Source organism: Eptatretus burgeri, chromosome 2 (genome assembly GCF_056783735.1).
Source record: "Eptatretus burgeri isolate ZD-2024b chromosome 2, Ebu_testis_v1, whole genome shotgun sequence".
NCBI classification, from domain to species: domain Eukaryota; kingdom Metazoa; phylum Chordata; class Myxini; order Myxiniformes; family Myxinidae; genus Eptatretus; species Eptatretus burgeri.
The window spans coordinates 107,227,435-107,243,781 of record NC_140962.1 but is presented as its reverse complement, the minus strand read 5'-3'; the positions used below and the strand labels follow the sequence as shown (position 1 = coordinate 107,243,781).

Below are 16,347 nucleotides of genomic sequence, written 5' to 3'. Positions count from 1 at the left end.
CCTTGCCCTGCGATTTATCAGTGAGAATGTAAAGTGCAATGCTCTGCATTCTCAACAAGTCACGCTCTGAACCCATGCCATTGTGCAACGTCGGCAAGGCCTCTTTTCCAGCCAACCGGGCTCCGATCTCAGAAGAAATGGCTGGACTGCCAAAGCGAGTACTGCCACGCAGTGATGACCACTTTCCTGCAAGCAAAAACAAGGCAAGCCATGGGATGTGTTCTGCATCAGACATAACAGACAAAGAGTGTGTTCTCTTGGCCATTTGATTGATTAAAAAAAAAACATCACAAGCTGCTCATGAAATGATAGTAATAAATGGGAAAAGTGGGGAGAAAGGGAAACCGGATCTGTGGGACAAGTGGCAACTCAGCCAATCCTATGAAATGTCATCCACATGCGACATGCACAAAAACATGCCCATGCAGACATGCCATTGTAGACAGGCAAAAAATACATTGTGAGGGGAAGTGGGGGGGGGGGCTCTGGCTATTGAGGGGGCTCTTCATATCAGTATGAAACAGTGTACAAACATCAATACACCACTTACAGTGACTTGTATGGATTTTGTATGGATGTATGCACCACCAGTATGGATTTTGAGTTGGGGAAATTCAAGACTGATGCTCGGGAAAACATTTAAAAGTTGGGGAAGTGTCCGAGAAAGGAAATTGTGCTCAGAAAAAGAACTGTGTTGGCAAACAAAAAGGGTGAAATTCAAGGGTTTTAAAATTATTTTATTTATTTTTCTTTACAGCAGCGAGGCTCATAGAAGAGCAAGGTAGATCTATCTGGCAGTGGGCCAAACATCGAGAGAATGAACAAACAGGATAAGAAGAAAGGGAGGAGGAGAGGAAATGCTGAAACAAGCAAATAATATGGTTGGGTTAAGAAAGGTTAATGGGGGTAATGAAGAACATGAGATAGAATTGAGATGACAAGAGATGGCGGGACACTGCTTGCTAGAAGCCCTGGAGCGAAGAGCAACACAGAACAGCATCTGGAAGGTGGTTCCATAGACGGTGGAAGCGAGAAATAAAAGTTGAGGTGCACAGTCAGCATGGATTTTGGAAGCTTCACCTGGAAGGGGTTACTGGAAGAATGCATAAGGTTGATGTTTTAGCTGAGTATCAACAGATAATGAGGACAATGACAGTTGCTGGAAGAGGTTTTGAGATACCAAAGCTCAGAGCATTAATATAACTGCACCATTATTGAAAGAAAAGTTAGAGAAACTCATGAGCAATTTGTGCAAAACAAGCCTTGAATTATTTCATGGATGGTTGGACTCATTCTTAAAGAGAATGTTGTGTTTCATACTATGTCAGGTGAGAGGGGTGATGTAGACAGTGAAGTTGTTTGAAGAATGGAAAGGTCAACATCACACAATGTACAAGGATCCATGTTGAACACAAAATGGTCAAGTTTGGCCACACAACTGCAGATAAGACTTTTCAAGTGAAACGTGGTGACTCGTGCAGGGTAAAAAAAGGATAAAGGAACTTATGCTGTGCATGAATATACTTGGTGAAAAGGAGAAAGCTCTGCCATTCGACCAATATGATAACCCAAGGTGCTTTAAAAGCATTTATAAAATTTATATCCTGGTGATTCATAAGCAAGCAAGAAAAGTTGGATGACAGATTTTCTGTTTGAATAATGACTTCTTCTTATTCTTCTTTTGTATGCATCACGAGACTGGGGAAGCATCATTGACTGAGGGCATGACTGTGCCCCTGATGCAAAGCCCTCTGTAGGTTAGGGCAGGAATATGCAATTTGTTCACGGTGCCGGTGATAGCTTGCCTGCTCTTCGTGAAGAATCTTTATGGGACACGATGGGATCTTTATCGTTCAGCAACCAAAGCAGGCAGACCAGACGCCAGGTTTAACGTCCATCCGAGGAACGGCACACACATTTATGAATCACCCTGCTTATGAAACACCAGGATGAGAGTTTATAGCTGGGTCAGGATTCAAACCCAGGCTATAGACATCCTACCAACCCTCTGAAGACTGACAAACAACTAGACAGGAACACGAGCTGACAAAAATCACAATATTTTTTCTGTTCCTGGACAATACACAATCACACCCACAACTGCAAATATAAATCACATCCAAAACTGCAAACATCAGTGAACTGCAGCCAATGGATCAGGGGATTATCCAGTCTCTGAAGGTGAAGGACTGCAAAGTCTGCAGCTGTGACCTATGATCAGTGCCATGGTGAAAGATGAGACTGCTCCTGGGACAGATCTCATGAAGAAAGTCAACCAGCCCTGTCTACTGTATTAGCAAGGCTTGGGATATAATGGAGCCAAGAAGTGTTTCTCCCAATGTGGACATGTGAACACCCAAGACAACTGTGATTTCAGCAGTATCAGTGACACAAGTGATGACACCGAATTGGAGGACATAGAGAAAGTGGCTCAAGACATATCGTTCTCGTCTCCACGACTTTGATGATGTGGACACCAGTGTTGGTACATGCAGCCATGAGATGACTGACCGGAACATCTGAGAACTGATGGTTCTCGGGTACCAGCAAATCTGATGAGGACAGTGATGACAAGGAGAATGTAAACCCTTGCGCCCGCCATTTACTCCATATCCAAGGCTGGTTCTCGTGTGCGTGAACTCAAGGTCTTTGCACCAATACAGGTAACAACTAGAGGGGGAGCACTCGGTAGAGTGCAAAACCTCCGCCGCCAATACTGCTGGGTCACTCAAGTGAACTTGATATCCTATTCATTCAATTTGATGTCAACAGTGCTCACAGAGTTATAGTTTGCAACTTTCCCTTTTACTTTTAACTTTTACATACTCAATTCATTCGTCATAACTAGATTCCTTGAGACAGAAATTGATTTTACGTGGGTATATCCACCTGAAGTTCCAAAATCAGCCGCAATTATAATTTTGGCATGTTTTTTTTTTGTTGGAAATCACTTATAACATGAAGAAATGCAAAAAAAAAATAGAAATTTTATTGAAAAAAAAGGTGAATTTTTTTTTCTCTAACAATTTTTTTTAGGGGGGGAGGGTTGGAAATCACTTAAAACATGTAGAAATGCAAAAAAAAAAAAAAATTCAAATATTTTTCAAAATGGCCGCCATAGCGGCCATATTGGATTTTGGACCAAGTCCAAAATCTAATGGCATGATCCTTGGACCATACCTAATCCCCCCACCAAGTTTCGTCGAAATCCGTCGAGGAGTTTTTCCGTAATACTGTTCACAAACAAACAAACAAACAAAAAAATAAACTAATGTCACCCGCAGGGTGACAGTTATCTTGCCAAAAGGTGACCACGTGTGACTTCTTTAAGGTCACACTGAGGTGAACAGAGCTGCTATCCACCAGGAGCGACTCCTTGAGGAATATCTGCCTACGAGAGATTCCGATGAGAATCATTCTACAGAGTAACCATGAAAAATATGCTTTTGCCTCATAACGTCACCAAATGACGTCATAATGTCTCAAGCTTGACATATCTAGAAAGCACTCATTGAGGTGTTCAATTTGAGGTACTACATGATATGGTTCCTAAAACTTGAAAATTTGACCTTGGGGTCAAATATGTTTGACCTAAGGCACTAACCATGAAGGTCAAGGCCAATCGCCACCAAAAATTAATCAGCTGAGCGCCAGACCATGAACTATATTCCCATGAAGTTTGAAGACGATCCGATCAAAATTACTCAAAAAATCAGGGTTTCGTCGACTTCCCTGATTTGTGACAAAGTGACCTTGACCTTTGACCTTGAACTTCAAAATTTTGTGCACTGAATGGGACCTCTATAGGCCTCTGATATGCGAAGTTACAAAAATTTCCAATGATAACTGTGCTCTGCAGAATTTTTTATATGTGATTACAGACAAACAAACAAACAAAAAAAAAAACCATACAGGCTGACAAACATATCTTGCAAAAACTTTTTTTTGGCAAGATAAAAACCAATGTCACCCCCAGGGTGACCAGTATCTTGCCAAAATGTGAACATGAGTGACTTATTTATTCGATTAAAGTTACTCAAAAAATAAGGGTTTTGTCGACCTTGATGCTTGACCTTTTTGTGACCTTGACCTTTGACCTTGACCTTTATATTTTCGTACGGTTAATGGTATCTCTCCAGGACCATTGTACATGAAATATCAAGAGATTTTGATGAGAACTGAGGAAATAAAATTTTCATGAAAAATCTGTTTTTTCGTCATGACGTCATTTGATGAGCCGAGCGACTCCCCTGATTTGCGACAAAGTGACCTTGACCTTTGACCTTGACCTTGAAAATTTTATGCGCTGAAAGGGACCTCTATAGGACTCTGATATTGGAAGTCACAAAAATTTCCAATGATAACTGTGCTCTGCAGAGTGATCGATACGTGATAACAGACAAACAAAAAAAATAAAATAAAATAAAATAAAATAAAATAAAAAAAAACATACAAGCTGACTAACATATCTTGCAAAAACTTCGTTTTGGCAAGATAACAAACAAACAGAAAGGGGTGAAAACAGTAACCTCCGATCTTCGATGTCCGAGGTTAATGACATGTTGGACCACATCATGAACTTGCAGGAGTGTATCAGCAGGAAATGAGCAGGAAAGTGAAGGTTTCTGGTACCAAGCAGCTCATAATGGACTTCCTTCAAGGAGTGATTAATATGATTTGTTGATTTCATTTTGTGCCTGCCTTGTAATGTACATTTTCATTGGACATTTCATTAAACATTTCATATGAAAATTTAAATATTAATTTTTTTGCATGCAGACAACATGATAATATAGAAAAATGAAATCAAAAACTTCATGGGTAAAAAACACAAAAAAAAAACAAGAAAAGTTAGATATATTTGTGATTGTAAATAAATATTAAATGTAGATATTTTTGTCATAATGAGAAACATTGCAATAGAATCTTGGAAGACCTGAACCTGTCCAGCTTTGACTGTACATACACACATGGCTCCAAGGGGAGCAAAGTGTGCATGTGGGGGAAAAGGGGGGGGGGTTTGGGGTCGAATGGGAGCAGATTGGAGGACATTGGGGGGGGCAAGGGGTTATGAGAGAGGGGGATGAAGGAGAGCGAAACTATATGCCACCTTAATGAGTGTTTATCAACAAAATATTAATTAAGAGCAAATACAACCGGTTGCTTCACCGTCGGGTCGATAAAATGGGGGGGGGGGGGGGAGAGAAAGAGGGGGAAGACAGAGAGAAAGAGAGAGAAAAAGAAAGAGGTGGGGTGGGGGAGTTAGTGGAAAGAATATGTTATACTTTATGAACACAAACACACACACACGGCAGGTCTCTGCTGAACCTCCTGAAACCCACCCACATGTGGAGATAGCAGGCAACAGCAGCAACTTGCACGCACGCACACTTCTGTTATAAAATAAAATTGCACCTCCCGAGACACCAACTGCACGGCACCAAAGGGGCTAACACAGGCGGAAACGGACGTCTGTTTAATCAATGTTCCCTTGAGAGCACAGATACTTCACCGAAACAAACCAAGCAGCTTGGAGAGTGCTCGCCAAGTGGCTTAAGCACTCCAACGAAACAGTTGTAAAGAAATGGCTAGTTTGGCACATGATGAGCACCATGTTAAACATACACCTTCCGGGAGATGCCCAAAATGTCAAGCCACGAACGCTGACGTCTCCGGATGTTTATAAGCATTGCAACATACCCAGCAATTCGTAGTTATGATGAGCAGGCATTCGATGATATGAGTGAGGAAAGTAAAAACAACTTCATCGTTCAGAAATCGTTGCGGCCTGTTCCAAGTCAAGGTAAGGTTGAGCAGGCCAAAAAACATGGCGGCTTCAGACCCCAGCAAGGTTACCCAGGAAACGCTTTAAGACCCCAGAGAGTGAGGTGGCCGAGGATCGCCCGATGAAGGATATAATTAAATAAAGCCGTTAACTACCTTCAAAAAGGGTGTTTTAATTAACCCAAACACCCAATTTTCACTCTTGCACTTCCTTGGAGTTTTCTTGGCATGCATGCAAAGTTTCAGGCTGCTAGATTTTATAGTTTTGGAGTTATGGAGGACACACACACACACACACACACACACACACACACACACACACACACACACACACACACACACACACACACACACACACACACACACACACACACACACACACACACAGCATTTAATTATCAAAAAATTTTCATATATATACTTACAATTAAATGTTAGCACCACCTGACCATCTCAGAGTCCTCCAGTATTAACATACTGTTACGAATTTGGGAATTCGATTGCACACAACATTCAGGTTCATTTAGTCAGTTATGTCGATAAGTGCTTGTTCCCTAGATAGTTCACCTTCCATTGTTTAATGGGCAGAAATCGATTAAGTGCGCTGTGATTTAATTTAATAGTTAGTGAGCGATCACAACACAAAGGAAGACGCCCCTCCCCCTCTTCTGCGAAGAGGAAGAAGAGCCCTCCCGTCCCGTGATTCATGACGTCAACAACTCCCTCCCACCTGTGGTTGAGCGGGGGATGGAGCACGAGGGCATGAGTCATGCCGGGAGCGGGGGAGGGGGCCAATAAGAATAAAGAAGAGATGCTCTGCTTTGTTCGGGGGCTTTTTAGTAGACCTTCGGGTTCTGCTTGGCTTGGGTTAGGACGGAGGCTTTTTGAAGGCTTTCTGCTTTAGCTTGGCTTTTAGTAAGCTTTTTGCTTCGGCTTGGCTTTTAGCAGGCCTTTGGGTTCTGTTCGGCGAGGGTTGAGACTTTTGGTTCAGTGAGCTTCGGTTCTGCTTGGCGAGGTGGAGGCTTTTTGGAGAGCTTTTTGCTTCGGCTTGGCTTTTCAGCAGACCTTCGGGTTCTGCTCGGCTCTGAGTTCTTGGTTCGTCAAAGAGAGAGACTTTGTTCATCGGAAGAGAGTTGAGCTGGTTGCTCGGCTCGGAGTTCTTGGTTCGTGTTGTGAGAGGCCTTGTTCATCGGAAGATAGTTGAGCTGGCTGGCTCTTCTTGGTTCGTGGAGCTCTTTGTTCTCCGCTTGGTTCCCGGCTTGGTGCGACTCATCGGCCTCATCTTGGAGGTGGTTCTTCGAGATAGCGACGCATCGACGGGAAGGATCGGCGCCTCGTCTCACCAGCACGTGTTGAGAAGCGCAAGAGGATTCGCTGGAGCTCGGGAAGGATCGTGGCTCACGGCGATTGGATCCAGCTCGCTCTCGGTGGAGCCCGGGTCCGAGCAGCTTGAAGACCACACGAGGTGGAGAGGTTTGAGATAGGTTCTGGGTTTCAGCTCATCTGTCCCTCCGAGCTGGAGTCCGTTATTAAAGGCATCAGCCACCATTTCTTGGGTGTGTGTGTGTGTGTGCACGTGTGTCCGTGGGCCCGTCTAATAAGTAGGAAACTGTTAAGTGCTTTGTGTGCTGTAAATGATTGCATTTCGTGTAGCCGGTATAGTTCTGCTCTTACGTGCTTCCCGAGTTCCCCATTATTATTAATAAATACCCCAATTGTTAAATGTTTTCAGCTCGTCGCGTCGATTCTTTCATTGACTGAGCATTTCGTGTGTTGGTAGTTTGAAAGCCGTTGGTTTGCCGTAAAAGGGGGACATTCGGACTGATGGTTCTCGGTGATTAAGCTGCTCGGAATCACGCACGGGACAGGCTCGCTTAAGCGGCTTGTTCCGTACGAGTTCCATCAAGGGTGGAATACCCTGGTAGTTGGATCACATGGGTATTTAGGTAAATTGAAGAGTGGCAATCGACCCTACCCCACGTGGTCTGCCCATTGGCGTATTTCGGTTCTTGCACAAGGACCCGTCGTCCTCGGAGTTATCTGGGCGGCGATCGATATTCCGGGCGATCGGTCGAGCCGACTCGACTTGCTGCTCCGTCAGAGCGGTCGGCTCGCGGCCGACGCACCGGCACCGTAACAATACTTTGGTGGAAAGGGAATGCAGGAGAACCAAACACCAGAAGCTCAAATGGGCCAGCCACTGGCATCGTAGGTACAAAAGGAGGATCTTTGAATAACTAAAATGGAAGGAAGAATTCTGAGATCAAATAAAAGACCAAATACTGGATTGGAGACATCATAAGGAACCCGAATAAGCAAAGACACCGAGGAAGCTCAACTCCTTCCAAGATAGAGCTACTTGCTTCTTCAGCTCCCATCATCTCAAATAACTATCTATCCTATTTCACCAGCATTCTGTGGCTGTGCATAGTACCCACAGAGTGTGGTGGAGCAAATCGCTGACTCGATACTTACAATAACTCCAAGCCCGGTAATCGGAGATACTTATCCCTCATGTTTTTGTTCATTACAACAATTTGAATGTGGTCATGAACTTAAAGTCATGAAGATGTATTGAGCAGCAGTAGACAGTTTCTTAGTAGCAAGTTCACAGTCTGAGTAGCAAAGGGATTAAACAATGTCAAATGGACAAAAGTGATAAATGGAGCATCCAAATTCTCTCAAGGCACAAATCGACAGAAAGGAGTAGCAACTGGTTCAGTGAATCTCATATTTATTTATTTATTTATTTGGGGTGGGGGGGGGGATACTCAAATCAAAAGACAAAGCAAATCAGAACTTGAATGATTGTTTGTCCTTGGACTTCACTTCATCCCGACCTCATGCACAGCCTACAGCTCTGCTTTTACTAGAAGTGGTAACAAGATTAAAGAAAAGACTAAATGACGAGTAACTCAAATGTTTGTAAATTGATAACCGCATGATGTTTGCAAAGAAAGCCAAAACGTCGGCAAAGGCAGATTCAAATAGATGACTCCGAATACGGGATTAAGAAATATCCAGTGAATGGAGAGAAAAATGAGAGGAAGCAACAGCATGGAGGTTGCAGCACTGAGCAAGGTGGAACAAAAAGGATGTGAGATTGCAACAGGAACTGAAGAAATAAAAATGAAATGAAACATAACATGCAATGCTGAGAACATGCATGAAGAAGAAAGGTCAGTAATTTAATGCAACGACGTTTGTCAGCTAAATGAGTAATGAGGAAGTAGCAGTCATGGTTAGTCCTGGACAAGCGCTTCAAAATGAAAAACGCTTTACCTTCACGAAGCATCTTGTCCTTGAATGCAGATTTTGTGGAGGAGACAGTAAACAGCTTATCTCTGTAACCTAGCACTGCAGGGTAAGTCAGGCGTAGGGAAGAGTCCACAAGAACGATGTGAGCGCACCAAAGAGCAGAATACCAATTGACCTTGACTTGCTTACTAGCCACAATGAAAATCAACTCTTCTGGAGTTTCCTTTTTATTTCAAAACAACTAAAACATATTTAAAATGACTCATAAAATAAATTATGAGCCAATTTATAAATATCAAAATATGTGGAGCATGACGAGTACTCCGCCGATCCCCATTGGACATAGTCCACACCAAAGTGTCACCTCCAACACAGAGGCCTCGGCTCGGTGACTGTCAAACAGACAAGATTATATGGTGCGTCGGATGTATAAATGACGAATGTGGTCATCATTGGTTAGATATTTATCGGTATGCCATCCTGATGAGGGCAAATAAGCCTGAAATCCAGATTGGTGGTACCGTTTGATGTGTAACTGATGATGACCATATAATCTTTGCATGTTTGACAGTGACTGGGCTGAGGCCTGTGTTGGAGGTGACGCTTTGGTGTGGAATGTGTCCAATCGATATCGGTGCAGTGATCATCACACTCCACATGTTTTGATATATATATATATATATATATATATATATATATATATATATATATATATATATATATATATATATATATATTACACACACAGTATTTAAATAAATTTTCAAAGGGTTTCCATTTATGGAAATATTAGTTGTAATACTGGAGCTTCCAGGTTAGATTCAAGCAAGTCAAGGTACATCAGTTGGAAAAAATTAAAGCAAACAAATGAGCAAACATAAAAAAGAAAGAAAATAAATGACTTTGGCAAATAAAAATTCCCACCACCATTATACCAAGAGTAGAGAGAAATAAAAAGCAAAGGATGCTGCAACACCAAGGAAAAACAGAGTATCCCCAATGAAAGAAGAATTATACAATCAAAAAGAGTTTAACATATGATTGCTGGTGCGAACTTGGTGCCTGGTATTCGAAGAGCAATACGAAAGTGTGGATGTGTTTTTTTTTTACATTGAAAGTGGGTTGTTATAAAACCTTAGCTTAGCAGGTGCTTCCATTGAAAAAGAACGATTAGAAATGGGACACTTCCACATCCTTCAATGCAAAGTGATCAGCAGTACACAGACAAAGTATACAACTTGCTCAAACAAAAACAAAGCGATCATAGACCGGGACTTGTGAAATCAGTTGCTACGACCCTGCCCTTTGGACCTCAAAAATAATAAGCTTCAAGCTTTTGATTGGTGAATCAATTCAGTGGCCCAATATTCCAATTCGGTTCAAATTTCAAGTCAAACAGATGGAAATAGACGATATTGTGACATTGACCTTTTGACCTCAAAAATAATAGGCTTAAGTAACCCAATATGCAAACAGTTCAAATTTCACATTAATTAGATGAAAATTGACGATTTTAGGTGACTGACTGAAAAAAAACATGAGGTTTTTAGGTTTTCATCGGCGAACCAATTAAGTGACCCAACATGCATTTATGTTGAAATTTCAAGTCAAACAGATGAAAATTTACAATTTATGCGACCTTGACCTTTTGACCTCAAAATCAATAAGCTTCGAGCTTTTGCATACCTCCAACAGGTGGTTAAGTTTTGTGAAGATTGGTGTAGAATTCTGACCTGCAAGCAATTGGCATACAGACAGACATTTTTTCAATAGAAACGTCAATCATGTCAAACAATTTCTCTGTGCCCCAATGGATGCTCATTTTGGAGGCGTTTTTTGCGACAATGTCACATGTTTCCACACAAAGGCAGTTTTGTAGGGTCTATCAAAATGCAAGAATTGCACAATTACAAAGAATTTCGGATTATAAAGACCAAATTAAAGGACATAGTTGTCGAAAACCTTAATTGAGAACACCCGACAAGATAGAGGCTGCAAGAGAAGCTTTGCAGGCTTTTCCAAAAAAGTCGACATGCTAACTTGCACAGCTTCTCACACAACCATTGGTAGAATAATACATGACGATCTGAAAATATCTGTGCAAGATACAGTTACTGCAACACGAGACCGAAACAAACAAGAGGTTGAGGATCAAAAGTTTGCACAGCCAATGCCGAGCGGATCGAAGAGCAGGATATTAGACATCTTCCTTCATGATGAAGTACACTTCCATATCAGCAGGCCACGTGAATAAACAGAACATGGGATTTTGGGCAGAACACCAACCAAACAAACACATGGAAAAAACAGTTTAGAGAGCGAAAGTAATGGTTTGGTGATCTATCAGACGTAGCGGTATAATAGGACCATTCTTATTTGAGAACGAAGCCGGAAAAACAGTGACAGTTAACACAGATGGATATGTGGACATGCTGCAGAGAAGATTTCTTCCGGCATTGAGGAGATAAGATATCTCTAGAAATCCAGTCATCTTCCAGCAAGATGGTGCACCACAGCATATGTCTAATGGTGCGAAGGAGTTTTTGAGACGATATTTCCTGGGTGATCGACAAATTTTTCGATGGACAGCAAAAACATTGGCTCCTTGCTATCTGGATCTGTCTCCTACCTAAGGGATTCTCTCAAAGCTAAAGTATACACAAATAACCCACACACACTGCAGGAGTTGAAAAATAACAGACATGCTCAGCTGAGTCATCGACAACTTCAGTGTCCGTGTGGCAGCTGTCATGCAGACACATGATGCTTGGATTGAGCACTTCATCATCGACAAATGATCTCACTTCTGATTGATTGTTGAAGTATTTTGTTGTGATAACAAACATTTAGCCAATCCTGAGTATTCTTAGGAAAAATATACCATCAGAGATGGGGAATCCCCAGCCATTGAATGAAAAAGGTCATACATATTCCAGATAATGAGGGAGGTGAATTGGAAACAAGACACCATTTGGTCATCATCTCAAAAAAGTTTCTCAGGGGTGAGGAACATAGTAACCAATAATAATTGAAATCAGATAAGCGGTTTTCCATTTATTACAAAAAACATTTTTTCAAGATGGCAGCCCCAGTTGGCCATCTTGGATCCGGCCACGCCCAAAATCAATAGGGTTCTTCCTTTTCATGTGGTACATGTGTGACCCAAATTTCAAATCAATACGGCGAACAGTTTATGAGTTATCGCACTCACAGCTATAAATGTTGACGCCCGGACGGACGGACGGACAGCCGGACGACCCGGGTGACAACAATATCCCCTTTCCGCCACGTGGCGGGGGATAAAAAACAAATGCACACACACAAAAAAAGAATAAAATAAAATCGACCAATAATAAAAAAAATTATTGTAAAATAAAACATTGCACACCATTTTGGACCACACTGTATTATATAGTGTCCGTATGTATAATATATATATATATATATATATATATATATATATATATATATATATATATATATATATATATATATATATATATATACATAAAAATAAATAATCACGCAATTTCATTTTGAGTTCTCCAAACATTCAATTGAGCAATCACTCGACGTTTCGATCGGCAACACAGAGCAACCGTGGATCCACTGACTTTTCTCATGAGTAAATTAAAACTCCAAATCCCCCTGACAAACAATGCGAAAATGAGGAAGGGCACAGCCGGACCCATCAATCAAAGCTGGACTGCAACCAGACACATTCGTTGATTTGTGGGTCTGGCTATGTTGACTGTGCTCCAAGGGATATTGAAGGCCATTGAAATGTTTTATATGATCTGTGCCCCATCCCCCGATCTGTGCCTTTCCACAGCTTTATTACAGAGGTCTTTTGAAAGCTCCTTGGTTCTCATGGTTGAGTCTTTGCTGTGAAATGCACTATACAGCAGAGGAAACCGACAGGAATAGCTGATTTTATTCTGAAAGAATCAGAATCACTACAATTCAACACAGGTGGAGGCCAATTAACTTGGTGTGTGATTTTAAGGTGATTCATTACACCTGAGATATTTTACAATTGCTATTATAAGGGGGGGGGGGGGTAGACACAAATCCAACAAAGATATTCTAGTTTGTCATTTTAATTAATTTTCTGAAATTTGTAATTTTAATTAAGGAGCAGCTCGGGCCTGCAAAGCACAAAACTTGCAAAATCCATAAAACAAATTTGACCTCAAAAATAATTGGTGGTTGAATTCAATGACAAAATATGCAACAACTTGTCAAATTTCAAGTCAATCGGATGAAAATTGAGGATTTTAGAAATACCACCTTAGTTGACCTTTTGGTTAATGTTAACCTCAAAAATAATTCACTGATTGAATTCTGTGACCTGAACTATAAAGCCTCTTCAAATTTCTAGTCAATCAGATAAAAAGAGGCTTTTAGAAATACTATCTCAGTTGTTGAGCTTTGGCCTATGTTGACATTTTGGTCCATGTTGACCTCCAAAATAACTGTCTGGTTGAATTCAGTGACCAGAAATATAAATCCTCTTCAAATTTCTAGTCAGTCGGATGAAAATTGAGAATTTTAGAAATACCACCCTAGTTGTTGAGCTTTGGCCTATGTTGACATTTTGGTCCATGTTAACCTCCAAAATAATTGACGAGTTGAATTCAATAATGTGAAATATAAATCCTCTTCAAATTTCAAGTCAATCGGATGAAAATTGAGGATCTTAGAAATCTCACGAAAGTTGTTGGCCTCTGGTCGATGTCGACCTTTTGACCTCAAAAACAATAGGCTTCTTCCTTATGACAAACTTAACCATGTGGCAAAGTTTCGTAAAGATCAGTTTAAAATTGTGACCTGTAGGCGATAGACAGACAGACAGACAAACAAACAAAGACAGAATAACACAATCGACTAACCAATACACTTGAAAAAATCTTCGATTTTGCAACTAACAAGCAAACAAACAAAGACAGAAAGGGGTGAAAACAAACACCTTCACCTTCAGTGGCAGAGGTAAAAAAAAGACAGTGCAGAAATGGATCATCTCAACTTCAGACGAATCAACTTATTTCCAAATAGGCAGCAAGGTTATGGAATCCATAATGGTAGTTGACATAAAATCATTCCTTTTCATCCAACAGCCTCATCTCAGATCATCACTTCAGATTCAGACCTGGTCACTCGACCTTGGACATGCTTCTTCTACTTTCCCAACAATGGTGGAGGTCCTCAATATCAGATATGAGATGAGGGCTGTCTCTGGACATATCTCGAGCTTCTGATAAAGTCTGGCATCCTGCCTTGCATACACAATATACATGTATATATATATATATATACATATATATATATATATATATATATATATATATATATATATATATATATATATATATACATATATACATATATAAACATATACATATACATATATATATATATACATATATATATATATATATATATATATATACATATACATATATATATATATACATATATATATATATACATATATATATATATATATTAACATACATATACATATAAATATATACATATATATTAATATATATATATATATGTATATATATATGTATATTAATATACATATACATATATATATACATATATATATATATATTAATATACATATACATATATATATATTAATATACATATACATATATATATATATATATATATATATATATATATATATATATATATATATATATATTAATATACATATACATATATATATATTAATTTACATATACATATATATATATATATATATATATATAAATATACATATACATATACATATATACATATATATATATATATATATAGATATATATATATATATATATATATATAAACACACACACACACACACACACACACACACACACACACACACACACACACACACACACACACACACACACACACACACACACACACACACATATATATATATATGTGTGTATGTGGGCAGTTCCTTTTCCAATGACCTAATTCCCCACACTGAAAACATTCCTGCGGCGCAGCTGGCTGTATTCGGCTTTGATCCGCTGTGGTTCGAGAGCGGGTCTGTGGTGGCGTTCGTTCTGGGCCCTTGTTCCTTCCTCCCCGTTTCTTAGGCCGTCTCCTCTGCACCACTGGTGGGGGTCAAGGTGGAACTCCCATTCGTCGTGCCCACTGTCTGGCAGCCTCTTCCTCTGAGTCTGTATCGTCTTCCTCAAGTTCCCAACGTCTCCAATCCTTGGCCTTACCCCTTTCCGCTACTTCATCTTGCAAGACCATCTAGAACACTTCTTCCTTTACCTTCGCTCTTATGCCTTCCCTTTCTTGGAGCCGAGCTGAACATTGGTCAGCTGACGTGCAAATCCCCCTCGCCGGCCGAGCCTGCCATCCCAGCATTACATACTTCAGTTGTTTTTTCACCGAGGTTCTGAATCCCTCCATAAGGAAGTTTGTTAACACTCGTGCTATATCTGCTTCAATTTGAAAATCCCCGTATTGATGGAACGCCTGCACTACGCGATGTAGAAACTCGGCTACCCGTTCCCCTGGGCATTGTTTTGTCTCATAGATCCTATCCCAATCTAGCGTGGCAGGTTGCAGTGCCGTTCCGATTGCATCATACAGCCGCTGGCGGGTGTCCTGCCGTTGCCGAAGAGTCCATTGCAGATTTTCGTCCTCTGGCCACGCAGCATCCTGCCAAGCTGTTCTCCAAACTGATGCGGACAATACTGCATGGCACAATATGCCGATGTCCCTATGTGTACAGCGGTGGGTCCCTATCCACTGCGTTAACTCCTTTGTTGCTCCTGCATTTCCTTTTAACTCGAAAACTCGCTCTCTCATGGATCTTAATTCATGTTCTTTGAATGGTTGGTATATCAATTGGGCTGGTTGTCCTATGCCCCTCCAACCCCCGGCACTGCTGGGATTACCTCCCACACCGGGAAGGCAGAAGCTGTGGCCAGCAACCCCATACTTCCCAGGTCTGGGTACAGGCTTGGTGTGTTATTTACATATGCAGGTGGGTCACCTGCTTCGATACCCTGGTCTTCCCGCCTCTGCACTGCAGTTGTAGGGGCGGGATCTCTTCCTACTTCTGGCAATCCATTAGCTTGTGTCTCTAGTTTCAATATTTTTCTGTTCTTCCATTTTTCTAGCTACTTCATTCACCTGTAAGGTTTCTTCCTCCAACATTTTAGAAGCTTCGAAATCTGGTTCGGGCCTTAATTTATCACTTGCCCGATGCTCAAGTCGAGATGACAAGTAATCTACAATTTCTGATCCTGAAGGGCTGGG

General features: G+C 40.8%; 1 protein-coding gene across 11 annotated transcripts in view; it reads right to left on the bottom strand.

The window, feature by feature from the left end:
* SBF1 (SET binding factor 1) overlaps positions 1 to 16,347 on the bottom strand; it is a 412,273-nt gene that overhangs the window by 32,406 nt on the left and 363,520 nt on the right. For 9 of the 11 annotated variants that reach the window (XM_085870627.1, XM_085870630.1, XM_085870629.1 and 6 more), the window contains 2 exons: positions 9,067 to 9,141; positions 2 to 186 (listed from right to left, as the gene is read on the bottom strand). In XM_085870627.1, coding sequence (XP_085726753.1) covers positions 2 to 186; positions 9,067 to 9,141 — 260 coding nt within the window. The remainder of the gene's footprint in view (position 1; positions 187 to 9,066; positions 9,142 to 16,347) is intronic. The other 2 variants (XM_085870637.1, XM_085870638.1) reach the window with 1 other exon arrangement.